This window comes from Hippocampus zosterae, chromosome 16, assembly GCF_025434085.1.
Source record: "Hippocampus zosterae strain Florida chromosome 16, ASM2543408v3, whole genome shotgun sequence".
In the NCBI taxonomy this organism is placed as follows: Eukaryota; Metazoa; Chordata; class Actinopteri; order Syngnathiformes; family Syngnathidae; genus Hippocampus; species Hippocampus zosterae.
In genome coordinates, this window is record NC_067466.1 from 14,972,927 (window position 1) to 14,994,234 (window position 21,308).

Consider the following 21,308-nt stretch of genomic DNA (forward strand, 5'->3'; position numbering starts at 1 on the left):
GACACGATTGAGCGTGTCAAGAAATTGGGCTAGGAAAGCAGAAAGGAGACGTACGCTAACGTGCTAACGATGCTAACGGCGCTAGCGACGCTGATGCGAGCGACGTCGGGGGGGGGACGATTCAATTTAAGAGATGTAAATGGCGACCTTTCGCTAGTGGCATTTGAGGGGGGCGGAGGGAGGGGGGGGGGGGGGGCGCTGTCGCCGTCTCCCAGACGTCGCCCGCCACCTCCTGCATGACCTTGGCCGCGGCGAGAAAGCCAATCGGCGTCACCGCGCAACGGCAGGCCCGACGGACGCCGATATCGATAACCGCACTGTAAACAAGGTGGCCTCACATAAGCGGCTAATAATGAATTGCAAATTGCCCCCCCTACCCCGCTCCCCCGTCTGTATTGATCCGGCATCAGCGTGTGCGGAGGGGAGGGGGGAGCGGGGCCGTGGGTGGAAGGGTCTTTGCCAGTTGTCGATGATTCATCAAGCGGCTGCCTTTTATGTGAGGTGGCCTTTGACGGTGAGCTTGTCGCTTGCTCTCGTTATCTGGCATTGAACCCCCCCCCCCCCCTCCAAAAAAAAGCTTACTTGCCCCTCACAAAAAAGAAGTCGGATGTGTGTGTAGAGATGGGAGCCAATTATTGGACAGGCTGCCTTGATAGCATGGCTTAAGAGCAGGGGTTCTCAATCCGGGGTCGGCGAGCGAACGCCGGGGTGGGGGGGGGGCGGTCTACAAGATCAGCTTCGATAAAGTCACTTGCTACGTCACGGCATTTGAAAAAGTGTGTGTGCAAACTGCGAGAAAGTGTCCCGGTGGGATTCCCGATCCGTCTTAGCCGAGCTCCCTTTCTTGGCGGATGCTAGCTTATCACTGTGTCAACATCTTTATGGGGCTCTAAATATGCCGCGATCAATAGGCAGTCTTTGGAGACATTCATTTACTGTAGCGCGGCAACAAAGATATGCATCTGCTGTGTGTGTGAGAGAGAGAAAGAGCGTGTGCGAGTGTGTGTCGTGCCACAATGTGTGACAACGCATGCATTACCGGAAAAGCTCATTTCCACTCAACATTAGGGACACATGCGCTTGTCTAATGACATCCAAACGCAAGAGCTGGATGAAAACAATTCAAAACGAAAAGTAGTATTCCGGCCAAGCACAAGGTTGTGGCGTGGCCAGAGTATACCTCATACATTTTTTCCATGATATGATATCCTACGAGAGATTGTTCATGTGCTTTGCGAGGTGCTGCTATTTTGGTTAGCATCAGTACTACAAATGGACCATTTATCAAATGTATAGTAGTTTTGTGGTGAAAATGTGTCCAAATAAAGTAAGAAGTATTAGAAACAGCCCTTGGCATGCTACGTCGCACGCTAACTGCTAGCATTTTATCGATTGCCATGAGAAACAGTACCTGAATACGGTCAAAGATTGTGGAAAGCTTTCAACCGGCATCAACTTATCATGTTAGTGCACCAACTGCTACCACACAAGTATTTGATCAATTTTCATTTGAAATAATATTCGAACACAGGTCAGGAAGTAAAATCCCAGTGAATAGAATCTTTTCACGACTGGGGATGCTACCTTGCTAAATGTTAGCATAAGATCTGCTAGCATGTTAGCATTTCATCAAACGTCATTTGAAATGGTACCCAAATACAGGAAAAGGTTTTATAAACCAATCAACGGCCGTTAGCTTGTACTCTCCTCACGCTGATATCTTATTACGTGTTAGCACACCGACTGCAATGGAAGGACACGATTTTCATTCACCTGAATACAGGTCAAGAAATAAAATCATCATCAATTGGACACAGCATTTTGGCGACTCAAGTTGACATCTTGCTATTTTTGTTAGCATAGCAACTGCAAGTTCTAGTGAGTGCCATTTTGTTTCCTTTACGTATCATAAACGTAAATAAAACAAGTGATGACACCACTCGCAAGTGTTTACCTGTGTGCACGCGGTAGTGGGTCTCCAGCTGGTGCTTGAGGCTGAACTTCTTGCCGCAGCCGTTACATTCGTAGGGCTTCTCCCCCGTGTGGATGCGCTTGTGGCCCTTCAGCGTGCTCTCGTCGCGGAAGCAGCTCCCGCAGAACTCGCACTCGTACGGGTGGTCCCCGGCTGCAATGTGGCAAGGTGGGCAAGTTAGTTACTTCCTCGGTCAGTCACCTTTCTCGTTTAATATTATGACAACTGCGACGCAACAACGAGGCTATGCCCATGGTAGGGAAGAACTTTTGGTACTACCAAGCAACATTTTGAACCATTTTAAAAACACGCTAAAGGCATTCCATTCAAGCTGGGCAGCATTATTTGTGTTCTCGTTAATCAAGCGGGAAAATGTACTGAAATACAAATCGTGAGTTCCATCGTGGTTATAATTTGCTTTAGAGACTAATTGTATGGATGGAAGAGGCTCAGCTACAGTTTAGAAAAATACATTAGAAATCTCCAAAGTGCATGTGGGCGAGTTGGTGATGGTCCGAAGAAACCGAGGTGGGTCACCTTAATTCCAAAAGTTACGTTTGGGTGAAAATGCAACAGTGCTCATCACCAAAATGAACAACGTCCCGACCGCGAAGAATCATGGTGGCAGCACCAATGTTTTGGGGAATAATAAACAGTTTAAAATAGCAGTCAGTGTTACAAAACCTTCAGGCTTTTGATAGAAAGCCAAAAAGTCAGGGAAAGCCTACTAGACCATCTGAACTTTAATTGGGATTAATCAGAGGCCTTTTGAACGCTGGCTGGGGTGTCCTAACTCCAGTTTAACATGAATTTGAATGGGACTCAGCGGTTAATGCTGAACACAGCCACATTTACAAGAGGGTGTGCACACTTATGCAACCACATCATCTCCGTGGTTTATTTTTACTTCTCCTCTCGACAACAATTGTTGATTTAAACGAGTGAGTTGTACTGGTTAAAGAGTCACAATGTCGGAAAAAGTCATCCAATTAATGATCTTGGTCTAATTTACTTCTAGAGCACCAAAACATGACATTTGAACAGGGGTGTGTAGACTTTTTCAGATCCCGTTCTCCAGTCAAGTAACGCGGCTATTTATGAATGCGTTTCGCTCCGGTGCTGCGAGTTCAAGCCGCCATCGCTGCCCCCCCCCCCTTTCATTATCTGCCTGTCCGAGCGGCGACGTGCCGCCGAATAAATTGCATTTCTCGTTATGCCCGCCGCTAAGAGACAATCTCCACGTAGCCCCCCCCGCGTGTTTCTTTATTTAAGTCCTCATTGTACGCAGACGGCATGCTGTTGCGCATGAAAGACGCACTTTAAATGCCGATCACATTCGGGCCCCGCCGCACTTGTCACGGGAGACGACGCGTTCAAAGGAACGAGCTAGCCTGTAATGTGGCGGGCGCGTGAGAGATGTAGTGTGTGTGTGTGTGGGGGGGGGGGGGGCCGTCGGTGTATGTTGAGGATCAATAAATGTGACACTCCTTATTTGTCCGCATGAAGTTATCAGCGCCTCCTGCTGTACGCCGAAGAGCCGAGGCGGCCACGGAGGAGATGGCCATCCATCAGCGAGCCCGGTGGTCGCGCGCCACGCCGGCAGAATAACAATGCGCCTGGCATTCAGCCGCCTTTAATTAGGCCGTCTGATGGCAGCAAAGTGAGCGGGATGCTAATACGCCAGACAGTGACGCTCCACGCTTTGTTTACACCCAATTCCGCTATTCTTTCATGAAGATACCGGATAGAAATTCCCACCGAGCGCAAAAACGCAAGGCCGGGAGGTTATGATTATAATCAACAGAGAGAGAATGCTCCTGAGAGTTGCTCAAAGGCTGTCGATTTGGAATGTAGAGCATCGTCGCTGTCCGGCGGGGAAAAACAACGTCTATCCATTTTGAAAATGTTCACGTTCATGGGATGTCCGAATCGATTTGATCAGACGGTATGCGAGTCAATTGGCCATCTTCATATCATTTAATCAGTGCTAACATATAGCAAGATTGACAAAGGTTGCTCCGACTGGATTTGCTTTTCTCCCCCCACTCCCCCCCCTTTTTTTTGGAAGGCGTTTTCAAGGCTGCATTCATGAGGTATCACTTCATCATTCACTATCGTGTTGAAAATCTCATTTCCAGGCAACGCGGTGGAGGAGCCAATGATCCGAGCTCGACTTTTCTCTCTCGCTTTATCGCTATTTGTTTTCTTTTCTGATGTCTGTAAACTTTATCAGGACGCACTCAGCAAACTCGCTTTTGGATTCTTAGGAAAAAAAAAAAAGTGTGATTTAGTGTGCTCTTGCATTTGAAAGCCGCGATTACTTACAAGCGGGTATCGTGTTCACGGACAGATAAAAACGCGGAGGGAATAGCATCCATTCAGTCCGAGCTCGGAAAACAAATCATACTTAAACACAACACAAAAAAATGGCCCAAAAGCCCACAAACATCGTCTTTTAGGGGACATATTATGGAAAATATTTTTTAAATGTCTAGAGTTCAAGTGTGAAACGAGACAATCTTTTGTGATATACGTTCGCTCAGACACAGACGGCCATGCTAATGCTAATTTGTGCCGCCAATAAAACTCAGTGCAGCGTGTCCTTGTATTCGGGCTTTCAGATGGAATGATGGATCGTCACCCAGCCTTGCTGCCAAGTAATGGGGGGGGGGGGGGGGGGGGGGCGGAAACAAAGCGTCATTCAACAATGCGAAATGCTAACATGCTAATTTTAGCGTTTGCATTGATTGTTGCAACATGGGAAGCAACGGAGAGTCTTGCGATAATTAAGTGAAGGGGACTGTGGATAACGTCACGATGGCCGACAACAATTTCAATGGGTGGAAAAATTGAATCTGCTGGATGGAAATTTTTTTTTTTTAGACTGACTCTTTTGCTTCGTCTTTGGAAGCAGCAGCAGGGAGGCCACAAATGAGGGCCCGGGCACAGTGAGGTGGAACGGCATCACATGGGCACTGGACCCTTGGGCGCCCTTGGGCATCGCCACCTGCGTCCCTCTACCACACACACACACACACAGACCATCTCATGTGACACCCCAAAGGAGTGCTGAGGGTGGCGATGCCCGAGGCACCATTGTGAGGGGGGGGGGGGGGTTCCGGTTTGTGTGTTAATTCTATAGGTTTTAAGTCCGGGGCACACGGCCACAGCTGATTTATTTGCTCGCTCAAATACAGCTGCGAACACAAAAATCATGAGGCGGACAGCAAACTGTCTCTCTCTCACACACACACACACACACACTTGGGCACAGACAGTGAACAACAATGGAATATTAATGAAGGTCTGCTGTGTAATGTGTGTGTGTTTGTTTTAAGAGAAGGCACAGCTGCCAACACTGTATAATTGAGCGTGTGCACTTGAACCTTTAATGCACTGTGCATACATGCAGTAAACCTGAAACAAGAGCAAATAAAGCTCAGCGTGTGTGTGTGTCGGTGTGCGTGTGTTAGACTGTGCAAGTGGTTGGAGGAGAATAAAGATGGCCAGATTAAGATGCTGAAATAAACACCATTAAATTCCATGTCCCCGACGCAGATCCAGTGTCACGGCTCTCGGCTGTGTTGCGGAGATAAGGCGGCAGACAGGTAAATGAAGCGCACGTAATGAATGTCCCACAAACAAAAAACAACCCCCCCCCCCAAAAAAAGGCTTTCTTTGCCTGCTTTTATGGTTTGTCACCCTGCACAAGAGAATGTTAATTCACGCAATGAAAATTCTCGGCTGGGATGCTATCGGTGCTTAACTGTGACGTCCATTCAAATGACACGGCAATACTGAGAATTTAGAGCTTGCTTCGAATTCCTGCTTCGAATGGGAATCTCTACAGTGTCTCGACGGGCATATATATATATATATATATATATACGTATGCATGTATGTATGTCCATCCATCCATCCATTTTCCGTACCGCTTGATCCTCACTAGGGTCGCGGGGGGTGCTGGAGCCTATCCCAGCCATCTTCGGGCAGTAGGCGGGGGACACCCTGAATCAGTTGCCAGCCAATCGCAGGGCACACAGAGACGAACAACCATCCACGCTCACACTCACACCTAGGGACAATTTAGAGCGTCCAATCAGCCTACCATGCATGTTTTTTGGAATGTGGGAGGAAACCGGAGCACCCGGAGAAAACCCACGCAGGCCCGGGGAGAACATGCAAACGCCACAAAGGGAGGCGGGAGCTGGAATCGAACTCTGCACTGTGAAGCCCACGTGCTAACCACTGGACTACCGGGCCGCCCATGGATGTATGTATGTGCGCCGTTAATTTACTGTAATGCAGCAGTATTTTGGACCAACTGGATATGCATGAGGGAGGACGAGCGACTCCAAAATAATGCGCATTACAGTAAATTAACGGCGGCATGGATGCTATTGCGATTGGCTGGCAAGCGGTTCAGGGTGTACCCCGCCTACTGCCCGAAGACCACTGGAATAGGCTCCAGCAAGCCCGCGACCCACGTGAGGATAAGCGGATTAGAAAATTTCATCAGGGCTCAGTGGTAGAATGGTGGTTTCCCAACCCGGAGGTTGGTGGTTCGACCCCCACTGACCATGTCAAGTGTCCTTGAGCAAGCACCCCCAGTTGCTCCTGATGGTGTGACATCAGTGAATGAAATGACAGCGTAAAGCGCTTTGATCTCTCAAAGCGGCAGCCTCCTTACCAATATCCGATCCTGATTTCACAATACAAGATGAGATTGTCTCCTGACTATTTGATAAGATAAGATATCTTTTATTCGTCCCACACTGGGGAAATTTACAGCCTCCAGCAGCAAGAATGTATGTAGAAAGAAGAAAGGAGAAAGAGAGAAAAAAAAAAAACAACAAACATCTTTCAATTAATACAATATGATCACAGATGGATAAATCGCAGTACTATTTACAATTTTCCTTCACATCATTTAATTATTATTATTATTATGATTGTTATTTTTTATTCATTGATCAAGAGATCACAGTACGTTCATATCATGCGATCATAGTGTCCCGATTTTCGAGTACACATCTTGTAATCATATGAGGACGACCATGTGTTATCTAAACGTCCCTTTCAGCAAGCACCCCCCCCGCAGCCCCTCTTCTTCCTTTCTCCAAAACTGTGCACAATATGATTAACTTCAAAGCGCAAATTCCGAGGGAACGCCACGTTCTTTTTCCTTTCCCCGTCGGGGTAAACGAGGACCCACATTTCCCCACTTGGTAATCCCTCACTTCCTCCTCCCCCGAACACGAGTCATATATTTAAACGACGCTCTCGTTTGTGATTTAACACCCGGCCAACCATTTCCAGCGACATTCGCGCCGGCTGGGCGGCCAGGTACTGTACAGCCAACCCCCCCTGTCCCCCGCCCACCCTTCCCTCTTACCCCGCCATCATCACCCCTCTCCCTCCACTCATTCTATTGGACCGACTCATAAATGGAGGCTGACTGCTCTCATCTCGCCGCCTTTTCCTTTCAAATATTTATCCGGAGCGCTGGTGAGCTAAATCGGCCGTGACAGTGAGACTGTTATTTAAGGTCGCAGACAAGCTGCTGAGGCGGGGGAAGAAGAGAGAGCGAGAGGAGGAGGGAAGAGGTTAAAAAAAAAAAAAAAAAGCAACCATCCTTCAGTACCGGAATGCAATTCATTTCCGTGTGTTCATATCTGTCCATTTGGCCACATGTGTCAACGACGCATTGGCATCCTGCTGCGGGCTCAGCGCACTCCACCGCTACACAAATGAAATCAAATAAGTCGCCAGCGCCACAGAATGGATTCGACCGCTGACCTGAATGAAGATGAATGGAGGAGCGGCGCTCGCGCATGCTTCACGCTCCCCCCAACCCCCCCCCCCAAAAAAACATGACTTTTTACTTACTATAAGTTATTTTTAGCCCAGTCTCACTTCTCGACAGAGGACGCACACTGGCAAAAGGTTATTCTGAACTGGGCGTGATGGAAAAACTGGCAAATATACGCACACGTGTATGATCGATGCATAATCAGGAAAGGAAATAAAACATAAAAAGTAGAACAATCCCACGTTTCTATTTTTCCGGGGATTGATCTTATTTCCACGTTGTGCACCTTCAAGACCGTCTTGCAATGGCGTTACTTGGGCGTTAATTAACTAAACACCCGAAATAAAACCTGTGATCCCCGTGACTAACAGCGCTAACCGCAGCGTTTTTTTGTCAGCATAAATAAATCCCTGACGTGCCGTTAATTATCAAACGTTTCACCGTGCAAAGAGAATCAAAATGACATCCAAGCAAGCAGGATGATGCAAGCCGCTTGAGTTTCTTTTGAGCGAGACGGCGCAGGCTGGGCGGGGCCTCCACTGACTGACCTGTGTGCGAGCGCAGGTGACGTTTCAGCGCCGTGTGGCTCGGGAAGGTCCGGTTGCATTCGCTGCAGATGTAACTGCGCACGCCGGCGTGGACCTCCATGTGCTGCTGTAATGCCGTCTGGGTTTGGAACCGCTTGCCGCACAGCAGGCAGAAGATGGCCATGTCGGAGCCTGCGCACACACAAAAAAAAAAAAAACAAAAAAAAAAAAAACAAAAAAAAAAAACGTCAATTGTGGTTATTCTCGGGCGGCCCGGTAGTCCAGTGGTTAGCACGTCGGCTTCACAGTGCAGAGGTACCGGGTTCGATTCCAGCTCCGGCCTCCCTGTGTGGAGTTTGCATGTTCTCCCCGGGCCTGCGTGGGTTTTCCCCGGGTGCTCCGGTTTCCTCCCACATTCCAAAAACATGCGCGGCAGGCTGATTGAACACTCTAAATTGTCCCTAGGTGTGAGTGTGAGTGCGAATGGTTGTTCGTCTCTGTGTGCCCTGCGATTGGCTGGCAACCGATTCAGGGTGTCCCCCGCCTACTGCCCGAAGACAGCTGGGATAGGCTCCAGAGCCCCCCCGCGACCCTAGTGAGGATCAAGCGGTTAGGAAGATGAATGAATGAATGGATGAATGAATGAATGTGGTTATTCTTTTTTTTTCCCCATTCATAACTCAAATTTGTGGTCTGCCGGGCCCAACATACATTTCTCAAATGCATACATTCTTTATCCTCTGTGAAATATGTATGACCACTCATTGCAACTGATGGAGCAGCACAATGAGCTGACTTGAAACATTAAATCGCATCACATTTTTTTCCTTACTAAAAGGCGCCCCCCCACACCCCCCCCCCCCAAAACAAAACAAAAAAACCCCCAACTGTTTTGGGGGAGCTGGAACGGTTTTATGGCATTTCCCTTCACTCCTACGGGGAAATATGATTTAAGAGTCTCCTTCCTTGCTCGTGTGTTACGATGCTTGAATAGAACACGCGAGCACATTTTAGCACCCCGACTGTGCACTGTACTCGATTTAGGCGAGGAAAAAACCTTGCACACAAACACATTCAGTGTGGCTCTTTGCACCGGGATAAAGACCTCCAATGCAATACTTCAATCCTGTCTCGACTGTTTCTCTCTCTGTCTCTTTCTCCAGCTGAGATGAAGAGCACACAGCTGCGAGCAGCCAAACGCAGCACATCACAAACACACACCAACAGTTGAACACACTCACCTTTACACTTTTTCAATTACCCGGCCGGGTGAAACTCTAGGGAAAGGCTCGGGAGTGTTTGGAAGCCGGTTCCTATTTAATCAGTCAATAACGCATCTTTGGGGCCAAGTCGACACTAATTTAAAAATCTATGAAGAGCGCCACACCGCCTCATGTTCGTAACCAGCGTGGCGTGCGGCAGCAGGCGCAGGGCCAGCATCGGCCTCCTTGTTGGATCAATTACCATCTCGCGAATGGAGACTAAGGGAGGACGACGGGAGAAAGCAGGAATGCGTGGCTTTTTATTACGTGTACAGTAAATTGGAACCAAGCAATGCCGCGAATTGCAATTGATACCCCGCCCCCAAAAATGTGGCCAAAGCTTGTCACTAAATTTATAATTTCATTTCACAGGCATCTAATGTTACCCTTAAAAACCGGAGACTTTTTAGACAGTCATCTTCAAATCAAAATAACCCAACCTTGGTTCAAAGTGACCTCAAAACCATCCAGTGGGGGGGGGGGGGGGGGGGGGTATAAAAAAAACATTAAAAACGTTTTAGGATATGTAGATTTCAGATGAATTCCGAATGAATATTACTAGTAATGGGTTGAGTATCGATACCAGGTGTCGGTACATAGCGCAAAAAAAAAAAAAAATCTGACATACAAATAGCCCTCCTTGGCAGTAGTTGGCGCTATAGTGCGGCTGTTTGATACATCGGCGAATGAGCTCAACCACATAATTTTGTCAAATGAAAGTTGGGGCGGCCCGGTAGTCCAGTGTTTAGCGTGTCGGCTTCACAGTGCAGAGGTACCGGGTTCGATTCCAGCTCCGGCCTCCCTGTGTGGAGTTTGCATGTTCTCCCCGGGCCTGCGTGGGTTTTCTCCGGGTGCTCCGGTTTCCTCCCACATTCCAAAAACATGCGTGGCAGGCTGATTGGACGCTCTAAATTGTCCCTAGGTGTGAGTGTGAGTGCGAATGGTTGTTAGTCTCTGTGTGCCCTGCGATTGGCTGACAACTGATTCAGGGTGCCCCCGCCTACTGCCCGAAGACGGCTGGGATAGGCTCCAGCACCCCCCGCGACCCTAGTGAGGATCAAGCGGTTCGGAAAATGGATGGATGGATGGAAAGTTAGCTAGCTTAATGCTGACACGGGTTGACGTCTATGAGCAATATTGTCCACTCCGCAAATTCTGCCGTAATATCTTAACACAGTCCGCCAATATGGCAGACGCGTCAACACATTCCACAAACAACACAGCACAAACGACAAGAGCACGTCAAATAAAACGCTCTGATCACTTGTGCAGAAAAACACCCCCCATAAACAAGACTTTTATGACATTGATTTTCCTTTTATGGGGAGTAATCAAAGAAGCTTGAACGTTAATTATCGAATTATCGCATGCGAATTTACAATAGCATAAAGTCGCTCTTGCACAATGGTGAGGTTTTGCGGTTTGAAAAACAAAAGCAAAACGTCACTCAAAGGATGTTCCGCTCCAGACGCTCTTTTTTCCCGGAGTATCTGCGAACACATCGTGACACGTTATTGGTTCTGGAACAAATACGCTGCATTTGCGCAAAGTAGAGCTCGCACTACTGCAGTGTACACCTTGATTAGAGAAAATTAAGGTCTACAAACTAAACTGTCGGCGACCATGTGTGTGTGTGTGTGTGTGCGTGTGTGTGTGTGCCTATGATGGATGAAGAGAGCAGTGGAGAGATAAAAGAAGAAAAGGCAGGAGAAAAGTAGTTGACCCAGAAGGTCCATTACAGTGTAAAATTGAGTCAGCCTGAAGTGACACCTGAGAGGAAGCACTGGAGGTGGCGGAGCTGTGTGTGTGTGTGCGTGCAGATGGTGTGTGTGTGTTTTTTAGCCTCAGCCCTGTTTGGCTGCTTTGGAATAATTTAGCTCCACTAACCAGCCTCTCGCTCTGTCTCCGGCATCTATTTATAAAGAAGCCCGGGTTCCTGCCTGGGTAAGGCGGTGCCGGCGCATCCTTAATGATGGCGAGCGGAATGGCAGGGCTGCTGTTATTTAAGTGGGGGACGGACGGAGGGCGGTAATGGAGAGGAATACTCCCCAATGGGAGCTGACAGCGGGCGCTTGGGCAGCGCGGCGCGGCGCTAACGGCTGCTGGCTAGCGGATGCGAAAATATTCAACATGAGATATCAGTGTCTGATGAAAACTTCTCAAGTCTACTTTGCAGTTTTTGTGCTCTTTTAAGAATGCACAAAGATGCCACAAGAGGGCGCCCAAACCCTGTCTAAGTAGGAATTGCTATTTGCTTCATGTGAATATACATTAAGATGAATTTCAAATGACGTTCAGGTGCTTTGTGATCATAGTTGTTATAATTTACTGCTAATTTGTCATAACATTTATTTTTCATTAAATTATTTTTTTAGAACACGGCAGACGGCAGGACAAAGGTCGATGTTATACGCGTCATTTTGTGGCGGAATTTTCTGCCATCTAGGTGCAAAGGAACTATGTAGATGTGAGAGGAGGAGGTTCCCTTAGGCATGCGGTTGCCTTGTCTTCTGGATTTTCACTATTTCGATCCTTTATGAAGAGTCGGCGATCGATGTACTACTTTCCTAATTACACAGGGCATCTTGTGGCATTTCCGAAAGCGCAGAAGCAAGCAAAAAGTTTAGCGTGACAAGCCTCCTAAGTGCATTTTCATCCATAACGCATTTAAGTGTCATTCTGGAAGAAGTATTCTATTGGGACGTGGGAGAATAGTTTATAAACGATTATTTAGGCAATTATGAATATTGTAAGTGGGGTGTCCATGGCTCACGAGTCCCTTGAGTGAAAACAAATATTAGCAATGGCTCCAAGTGCAACGCCGCACGGTTTCTAGATAATCGCAAATCAACATTTAACAGATAAATGCTGACCAAAAAAAAAAAAAAAAAATGCATTTCCAAACGCAGCAATTAATTGTATGCTAATCACGGGCAGTGATTACTTTGAAATAAGCTGGAATGTGGACAGCGTGCAGCATAAATTAGTGAAACCAATCTAATTGGACATTTTATTGCTGAAGTAAATGTGATCTGTGTTTAACAGCTACTTAAAGAAAAAGCTGTAATCCCCTCTAAGTAGCATTGTAAACAACAATAAACACACAGCCCCCCTGCATGTTTTATATAGAACATCTCAACACAATCGCTCATGCGAGTCCTTGGAGAAGCAGCTATTCGCGTGCAGGAAATCTAAGAAAAAAGTCGACTGTTGTTTTTGGGGAGTTTTTTGCCTGGCAGTTCTCGTCTCGGGTAGCGATAACTCAACGTAGGCGGTTGGGGGGTGGGGGGGTGGGGTAGGAATGAGCGCTGATGCCGGAAGACGAACGACGGCCGGCGAGATTAATGCCACCAGATGCCAGGCGAGATGCCATATTAATTACCCGAAGATAATGTCATCACGGCCATATGGCGGCTCCACCGGCCATTGGGTTGACAGCCAGTTTTTTTTTTTTTGTTTTTTTATTTGGGCGGTCACGCCAGCTGACTGGAGCGTCGCGCTTGCCTGTTGTTGTGGAAATTACAGTAGCGGGCAACCGGCGACCACGCGATGGAAGCCAAGTGCCCGTTAAATGTGGTAGCAGATCGGAAATACAGTAAACCTTTGCCATTCATGGGGGTGGGGAGCAAAGACTGTTGCGAAATTGGTGCCAGATTAAAAAAAAAAAAAGTCTTGAGAGACGACGATCGATTAATTGGCTGATCGAACTTTTTTAAAATTGGCAAAATGTGATTGGTTTTTTTTTTTGTACACATTGCAACACAAAACAAAAATATTTGCAGGTTATGTGCAACATTTTTCAGTGTGTTGGTACAATACTGTTAGCCGCAATTTTTTTGGATGGGAAACAAAAACATTAAATGATGTCACAGCCAATCAGGTGCTCTGTTATCTCATATGCGCTTTCACAGTCAGAATTACAATATCAGGGTACGAAGTGAGTTCCAACCGGCTGCTAATTCAGCATATATGTACACAATACACATTCGGCGTTTTACTGCAATACTTTGCCATATTTTTGTACTGTATATTTTGTACCTGTGGCTAAAAAGTGAAGCGTGGAGAGTCTCTTCTTCCATAATATTAATTTATTTTTTTTCGGTTCGACAGAAAGCAATACAGCAGGGGTCGCTGTTTCGTCATTGGCAGCAAGTTGCGTATGTGAGCGTTAATCGCCTGGTGGTCGGTCGGGTACGATCGCCGACTTTCATTTGCTCTCGGTTGGCCAGTTCAGTTGAGTTCTGTCACGGCGCCGCGTTTACGTCGGGCCTAATTATTTCGCCACCTTTCTCATCTACATTTCCCACTGGTTCAGAGTAAGATACGTGCATGTCAATGACGAAATCCAAACGGCAGCTCACACCCGTGTTCTTCTCCGCGACTGTTAAATACGTTGCCGCCTTCAAGCGACTCCCTCCCTTGCTGTACCGCAGTGGATATAGATTCAGCAGCATCGCCGTGTTTGTGTGTTTCCTGCCCGCCGCCACGCAGACTGTAAAGATCATAAGAGGATGCACGCTGGGACTTAACGTCAGCGTGAGCGACGGCGGCGGAGGCCTTTTAGCGTGATTCACCACGACGCGGCCGCCATCGTCTCAACCGCCCCGAATCGGGGGATCGTTTACAAAGACGGACCGCGCCAGCCGTCCAATCCATCCGGTCAAACTGCCGTACTGCCTTAACGCCCCGCCCTCCCAAACCGGACTCACCCTCCCCACAAATCCGATTTAATCAGACAACTTGTGCAGTGTGAGCTGGGAGTAAGAAAAAGGATGATTAGTAAACAGAGAAGCTCCTCGCCAGGCTTCATTGGCATTCGCGCCAGGTTACTGTGTCGCATTTAAAATGCGGTCTGATGAAGTCTACAGAATCAAACCATTCGTTACTCCTATTGAAGAGGCTTCGGGCGACTGGCAATTAAATTGGAATTAGCGGCGGTGGAATGAGATAGGGCAGATTCATAGCGAGCGGGGGGGGGGGGGGGGGGGGGACAGAGAGGCTCCTCTGTCTTGGACTTGGCTCGGCGATTGGACGCAGAATTTGCCGCCGCGCACGTTCTGTTTGTTTCCTGCGCCACGGCACTTATCTTTTATTAATCAAAAACCTGCCCGCCACAGCGTAATGAAATACAAGAGGGGAATAAAAGAAAGAAATACATAGAAAAAAAATAGATCTGCCTTTTCAAACACAATCGCCCTCATATTTTGCTCTATGATCCAGTGCTGTCGTATTTGATGATTGAGATCCAACGCTGTGGTCGGTCGATGCACATTAAAGGGGACAGATGATGGCAAATTTACTTTTTAATGATTGTGTAGAAATAAGGGGAAGGGGGGCGGGGGGTCTCTGGAGCTCCTCCACACCCATCAAGTGTGAAATTTAAACAACTCAAGAAATCCCTTCACTTCACTATAAGCAACACTTTGGCAAATAATGAACAATTCTTCCCCCCAAAAAGAAAAACAGAGTGTTCAAGCCGTTTATCGCCACTTCCATTTGAAGTTTACTGTCAAACTAAACGTTAAACAAAGACAATGACACCACGTGCATTTAAAATAACCCCAGAGCTTAGCTTCTCATTCTGCTAGTTTATTGCCCAAGCTTAAGAGCATCTACGTTGCGGCGTTATAACTCTTAAGCAATGGCTTGAACACAAAATGCGCAGCAACACACGTAGACAGATATCACGGTACTTGCATATTCTTGATCCTCTGCAAAGAAAGACGAACATTAGTGCCGTATTGATGAACTGAGTGGACTGTCAGGTGGCCCATCAGAAAGGACGGAACCACGAACTTGATGCAGTGTAACCAAAACTTCTCATTCTAATTCTCGTTAATAATGGACTGTATTGATTATTGTTCAAAATGGTCGAGCCCTACTCGCCACTGCGCGCACATTTTCAAGGCCGTCAACGATGTCCAGGCTTTTCTAGTCACTGCATTGTATAAATATGAGGCTTCGTGAGCAAGGTGGCCTGGGAGCGGCACCCATCAAGCGCCAATAACCTCCACCTTCACCCCGGCGCCCTGCAAAGGAATCCCAAATCCGTCCTCGCCTTCCTAGCTTTGATTCTCCTCACTGGCCATCTGGACAGTGGGGGCCGGCAGTGTAAAAAGGGGGTAAAAAGGAAAAAAAAAAGGGTGTAGGGTGAGTGTGGGGCGGGAGGTGGGGGGGGGGGCAACCCACATTAGTCACGGGCTCTTTAGTTCCTCGACCGACCTGTACACACACACACACACACATATAGAAAATGACCCTTGAACTCCCCCTCCCGACCCCTCCCATGACTGAAGCCGCTGACATGGTCTTTCCTGGTGGACAAAAGGCTTTTAGCACCTCGCTCTACTGTCCGACACGGACACGCCGGACAGGATGGGTGCTTTTTTTTTTTTTTTTTTTTTTGTTTCCTCAAGGGGGGTTGGGAGACTTGGGAACAAAAAAAGGATGAGGGCTGTTAGTGACGGGAGGAGGAAGAGGATACATGGACTTTAAAAGTAATAATAATAATAATAATAATAATTTTTAAAAAGGGTATTAGCCACAAAAGGCCACGCTACGCTTCTCAAGTCGGCTTATGAGGGGAAACGGCGGGACGAGGGCGAAGTCACGACGCGACAAGTTGCTCATCGCGGCAGCAGAGGTGGTACGAAACGGAAAACGAGTCGTTCTTGATTCAAGGGTCAGAGAAACACTGGCCAGGTGAATGCTACGCTGAAAGATATATCATCTGGGGGAAGACAAGGTGTTTGAAAATCACAAACTGTCTGGCGATTTATTTGCGAAAAATTTGCTTTTTTCGTCCTGTAATACAAATCGGAATTTTTAGGAGATTACAGTCGGGAATGAGAAGCGTCATATTTCACAGAATAAGTTGGAATGATGAAGAAGATTCGGCCTTACTTTTAGGAGGAAAAAGTCTGAATCTTTTGATTTGATTGAAGAATGATAATGGTGAAATGTATCTCACTAGGAAAAAAAAAAAGAAAATCCGAATTTTTTAGCAGTAAAAATCTTTCATTGAAGAGCATTTGTTTGCTACTGTTCAAAAAATTTTTTCTGTCTATATACACGTATCATACCAATTCACATTTTAATAGCTTTTGTTCGACCTTACATGAATATATATTCCCCCCGCGTAGCTAAATACGGCAACCCGAATATTCGGGACAGCTGTCCGTATGATACGGCGCGTAAACGGCAGGCCATTGTGAGCCCGTCTTCTCTTCTTACATATTTTTCGCCGTCGCTAATGAAGACGGCGCAATGAGCATTCAAAGCTTTTTTTTATCCCTGCGTGACATCTGCTCGATGAGTCATAAAAAAAAAAAAAGCGAGCATGGGATAAAACGTGATATTTCAGTGATGAAAGAGGCATTCAGGTGCATCCGCCGCCACCATAAAAGCCCAAATTCGATGATGTGTGGTGTTTACGTACCTTTGCAGTGAACAACATTAGCCTTAAAGGCCGTTTCATTAGCGGCTGCTCAATGAAGGCAATAAAGCGCGGCTCAGCCGGCTGTGACCTTGGAGCCAAAATGGTGGACGAGGCCGACTGCGCGGCTCGAGCGGGCGGAGAAAAAAAAAAAAAACGCTTTTTATTTATTGATATCGACCTCATGCGCGTGTCCATCAAACTGCACTGAGGGGGGAAAACGCGGCGGAATGAGGGAAAGCTTTACAGTGCTGCGCCTCCATTTGGCTTCATTCCATTTGGAGGAAATTGATTTGGAGACGCTGGAGTTTGGTCTCTCCGCTATTGAGGCTTTATTTCACTCGCACAACGACGGTATCACAGGGCGGACAAACAGTATGTGACAAAATGACTCTGAGAAATGAGGTTTTTGGCATCATCGAAAAGAAAACAATCTCAGCTTTCCGATATCAACCGTCGCGTTATGCTACCCGCGGGCACGACCGATGTGAATCGGTAGATGCGACCAGCTCCCTTTGAGCTGCGTGGCTCTAAAGCTAGGAGGGTCAAAGTCATCAGTGAATTATTTGTCATTTCCTTCCTCTGAAAAATAGACCGGCCTCTCGGCTTAGAACTATTTTTCACTTGAAGAGAGTCCAAACATCAATGGGAGTTCGACGTCATTCCTGTGATTGCGCAGTATATATATCACGAGGTCCATTTTCTTTTTTCCAGGGGTGGGAATTAAAAAAAAAAAAAAAAAAAAGTAAGTCAAGAGATTTCCTGGGAAAGTTGACTTTTGTAACAAGCACCTGCAGGAGTCCCCCCCGCTACTTTGGAAAGTCAGAACAATTCTAATTGAAAACAGGCTTCGGATATATAACATGAAAAAAGAGGAAATTATCGCCAAGAGATGTCAAATCTGAGGATGACTGAATAGAGGAAAGGCTGAATTTAGCTGGGTTTAAGTGATACAATGACCGAGTGTCACACTTTTGATATGCGTCATGGCAGTGAAATTGGGTGAAAAAAATGCTGAAGGTGGATAAAAATCGGATATGTATCACAAATGCGGTCTTGGGAAGTGACGCCACACATCTAATTCATGACTGTACTGAAACAGAATTTTCTCACACGTGTACTATTGTCATCCATACAATCCAACCAGCGCACACACACCACCACTTAAAGTGAACAAATGCCGATCAAATATTAAAAAAAAAAAAAAACAACACGCTTCAGGTGGAATTAATGACAGAGACGGTAAACAGCCCTTTTTTCATCCAAGTGCTTCTGCACAACTTGGGGTCTAAGTGTCCACGTGCCTGGTCCGTGTGCTGTTGTACTTGTGCATCATCGCTCATGTTTGTGTGTCACTGGAAATGTACATTAGAGAAAATAATTTCTATCGAGCTCCAATTGGAATCGACGCACTTGGTTCGGCAGTTTAAATCCACCCTAAATGACTAGTTCAAATAAAGCCAGTGTCATGTTCAAGCCTGGCGGCCTAAAAATTGGCTAAAAATGCAGATAGGACTGCACTCAATTGCTCCAGCAGGACTCTTCCAGCCGCGTGGATTAGCACCAGATAATCATATAACGGCTATGATAGTGCCCATCCGCGCTCAACGAGCCCATAAAGTCAACTCTGAGTAAAGACCAGCGCTGCTACACACACACACACACATGCACAAACGCACACACTTGGGAATTAGGGAGGAGAAAAAAAAGCATGTGCTACACAACTGCGCAACAATGCTGCCTCCGACCAGCTGGGGGCAGCGCAGAGGCGGGAGTCCTCACATGACCTTTTGAGCAGGAGTTGACTAGCAGTTCACAAGGGAAGGGAAGAAGAAAAAAAGTGGACGGTGGGAGCCTCTTACATGCTATAGCAGACACAATGTTGGCCGCCTCGCACGCGCTTAATGGCTGAGAATGGAGATTAGAAAGTAGTTTAGAGGGTCAGGTGTTGGAGGCAGGAGGCTTGGGGGTGTCAGTGAGTTTTTTTTTTTTTAAACGCACATTCCAGCATGGGAATAGCACTGGGAGGGAATGCGGGTGTATATCACACATGACAGCACCTTGCTTTTGCAAAAACAAAACAAACAAAACAGGACAGTGGTAGCTTGACTCACGAAAGTGCCTCAACTTCAGAGTTTTTCGAAGTTGCTGAAGTCCCTTGCCTCCCACCCAAACACCCCCCCCCCCTCCCGCCAAAAGGAAAAAAAAAAACGGAGCAAAAAATCAATCACGATCGAGCCTCACAGTTTACAATGCAGTAACCTTAACCTAATTTGGCATCAGGCAGTCAATGGCACTGAATTTGTTTTTCAGGTAAAGTCATGCCCTTGCGGTTGCATTTTCAGCCGTTTATTGAATGGGGACGCATCGACAAATACAAAATGGCAACACTCGCAAGGAAATGTGGTGCGGACAGGACATGCGCACCTAGCAGCAGTTTAAGAAGTTACTTATTAGGACACGCCCCTTAAAGGCACTCATCCAAATACTACAGTAGGTACAGTAACCAGACGTTGTGCGGTAGTTTCTAAACACGTAATCTAAGGTACCACTGTTCGCTAAAACAACTAAATACATTTTTTTAAAAATCGCAATTTTATCTCATGTTGCCAAGATTGCAAACAACACCTTTCATATTTTATATTATATTATTTCGTATTTTCCGCTGTTGAAATGGTTCATGACGTTGAACTGGTGCTAAGAATAAAAAAAAACAAAACAAAAAAAGAAAACAAGCCGAAATGACCAACTAAGATCACTTCACTCATTCGACATGCCTGAAAAAAATATTTAAAAATCGGAATGTGACAGTAATATTTAAATAGCATCATTACGTATTACAAATAATAGCTTCAGAGAAACAAAATGAGAAAATTATAAGCAACTGGCTTCCACCTGAAGCTCTATCTCCGCGTGACTTCCTCAAAACGCCTTCCTACGTCTAGGGGGCCATATTTCTCCGAGGACAGAGCTTGGCAAATTATAGCATAGCGTGGGAGTGACGGACGGCTAGCTCCATGACCCAGACGAGACGCAATAAATTGGCTTTTTGTTTTTTCTCGGCGGCCAGGAAAGAAACTGGGTGACGTGCGTGGTAAAAAACATTCTCCAGATGCAAACGTTAGCATGTAGGCTAAGCGTTTTTTAAACCTAGCATAAGCCCTCGCTGCTAGTTTTTTGGTTTGTTTGTTTGTGGCACCCAAAAATGAGCCACAAAGTTTCATCAATGTGTTGCTTGAGTGGATAAGCGTAATATTGTGTGACGTTTCTTTGAAGCCTAGCCAAATTACCAATGCTCGACAGCTAGCATGCGCAACTTTGGCCCAAAAGATTTTGACTCATTTTCCCCCCGCCCACTCTGAGCGGTAGCAAAGATTTACAGCTCCTGACGGGTTCCTTTCAAAGAGGTCCTTGTGTTTTTACTAGCGTGTTGGACTTATCTGAAAATTGTAACATTTGCCCCGAAGATTACAAGCAAAAGAATGGTTGACTTTTTTATGGCCGTAGAAAAAGTCCTTTAGAAATAAGTTAGCTTTTTACGACAGCACAACGCAAACAGACAGACAGTTGCTTAACTGATGGCCAGATGAGTAAATTACATGGAACAAGGCAACCCCGGTGAAGCGTGAAAAAATAAATAAATTAGATGCCGACTTTTTAGCAAGGAACTCAGTTTAACGTTCTGAACAAAATTGTCACTTCAAAAAATTCAGGTTCAAACTTTTCAATCGGAAGCGTGCAACTTTAAATGAAGTCTGCAATTGACATCATTTTATAGAATTTTGTTCGTACGGCTGAAAGCTTTCATGAACGTGCGAACAATTCTGTGCTTTCTCATCTAAAAAAATAATGTAAGAAACAATTCAGAGATGCTTTTCACCGTACGGTAAAGGTATGTTAAATTGAATTCACTTTTTTCACGAGACTGCCAAGGCGGCTGATTTCAACTTTGGTGGTAACAGCGCCGCCTGTGGACATGTGGAGATGCGACTGAGCATTTTTTATTTTATATCCGTTTATGGATGGATTCAAAAGAGAGACTAGAATTTTACTTGTACCAATGGCAACCCAATAAAAATTGATTCGGGAGCCCCTTTCTTCAGTTGTACATGAAGTAGGTAGGAGCATCCCCCCCCCGAAGGCTAATCAATGAGGCACAAAAGCCCAAAGGGGCGTCCAAATGAAACTCAGCCATTTTGAAAACAGACTTTCTCTTCTTCTTCAGCGTGTTTAGGATTCCTGGCCTTTCACCTGACCTCGGGGGGCGGGTAGCTGTAGGCTGGCGCTGATGGAGGTTAAA

The 21,308-nt window shown here is 46.4% G+C and overlaps 1 protein-coding gene and 1 long non-coding RNA gene across 3 annotated transcripts in view; one reads left to right on the forward strand and one right to left on the reverse strand.

Annotated features, from left to right (window-relative positions):
- zbtb16a (zinc finger and BTB domain containing 16a) overlaps window positions 1-21,308 on the reverse strand; it is a 101,112-nt gene that overhangs the window by 3,444 nt on the left and 76,360 nt on the right. For both annotated transcript variants that reach the window (XM_052047268.1, XM_052047267.1), the window contains 2 exons: window positions 8,333-8,503; window positions 1,955-2,125 (listed from right to left, as the gene is read on the reverse strand). In XM_052047268.1, coding sequence (XP_051903228.1) covers window positions 1,955-2,125; window positions 8,333-8,503 — 342 coding nt within the window. The remainder of the gene's footprint in view (window positions 1-1,954; window positions 2,126-8,332; window positions 8,504-21,308) is intronic.
- The window catches only part of LOC127588542 (uncharacterized), a 240,002-nt gene continuing 227,259 nt past the window's right edge, over window positions 8,566-21,308 (forward strand). The window contains exon 1 of the long non-coding RNA XR_007959107.1: window positions 8,566-8,626. This is a non-coding gene — a long non-coding RNA (uncharacterized LOC127588542). The remainder of the gene's footprint in view (window positions 8,627-21,308) is intronic.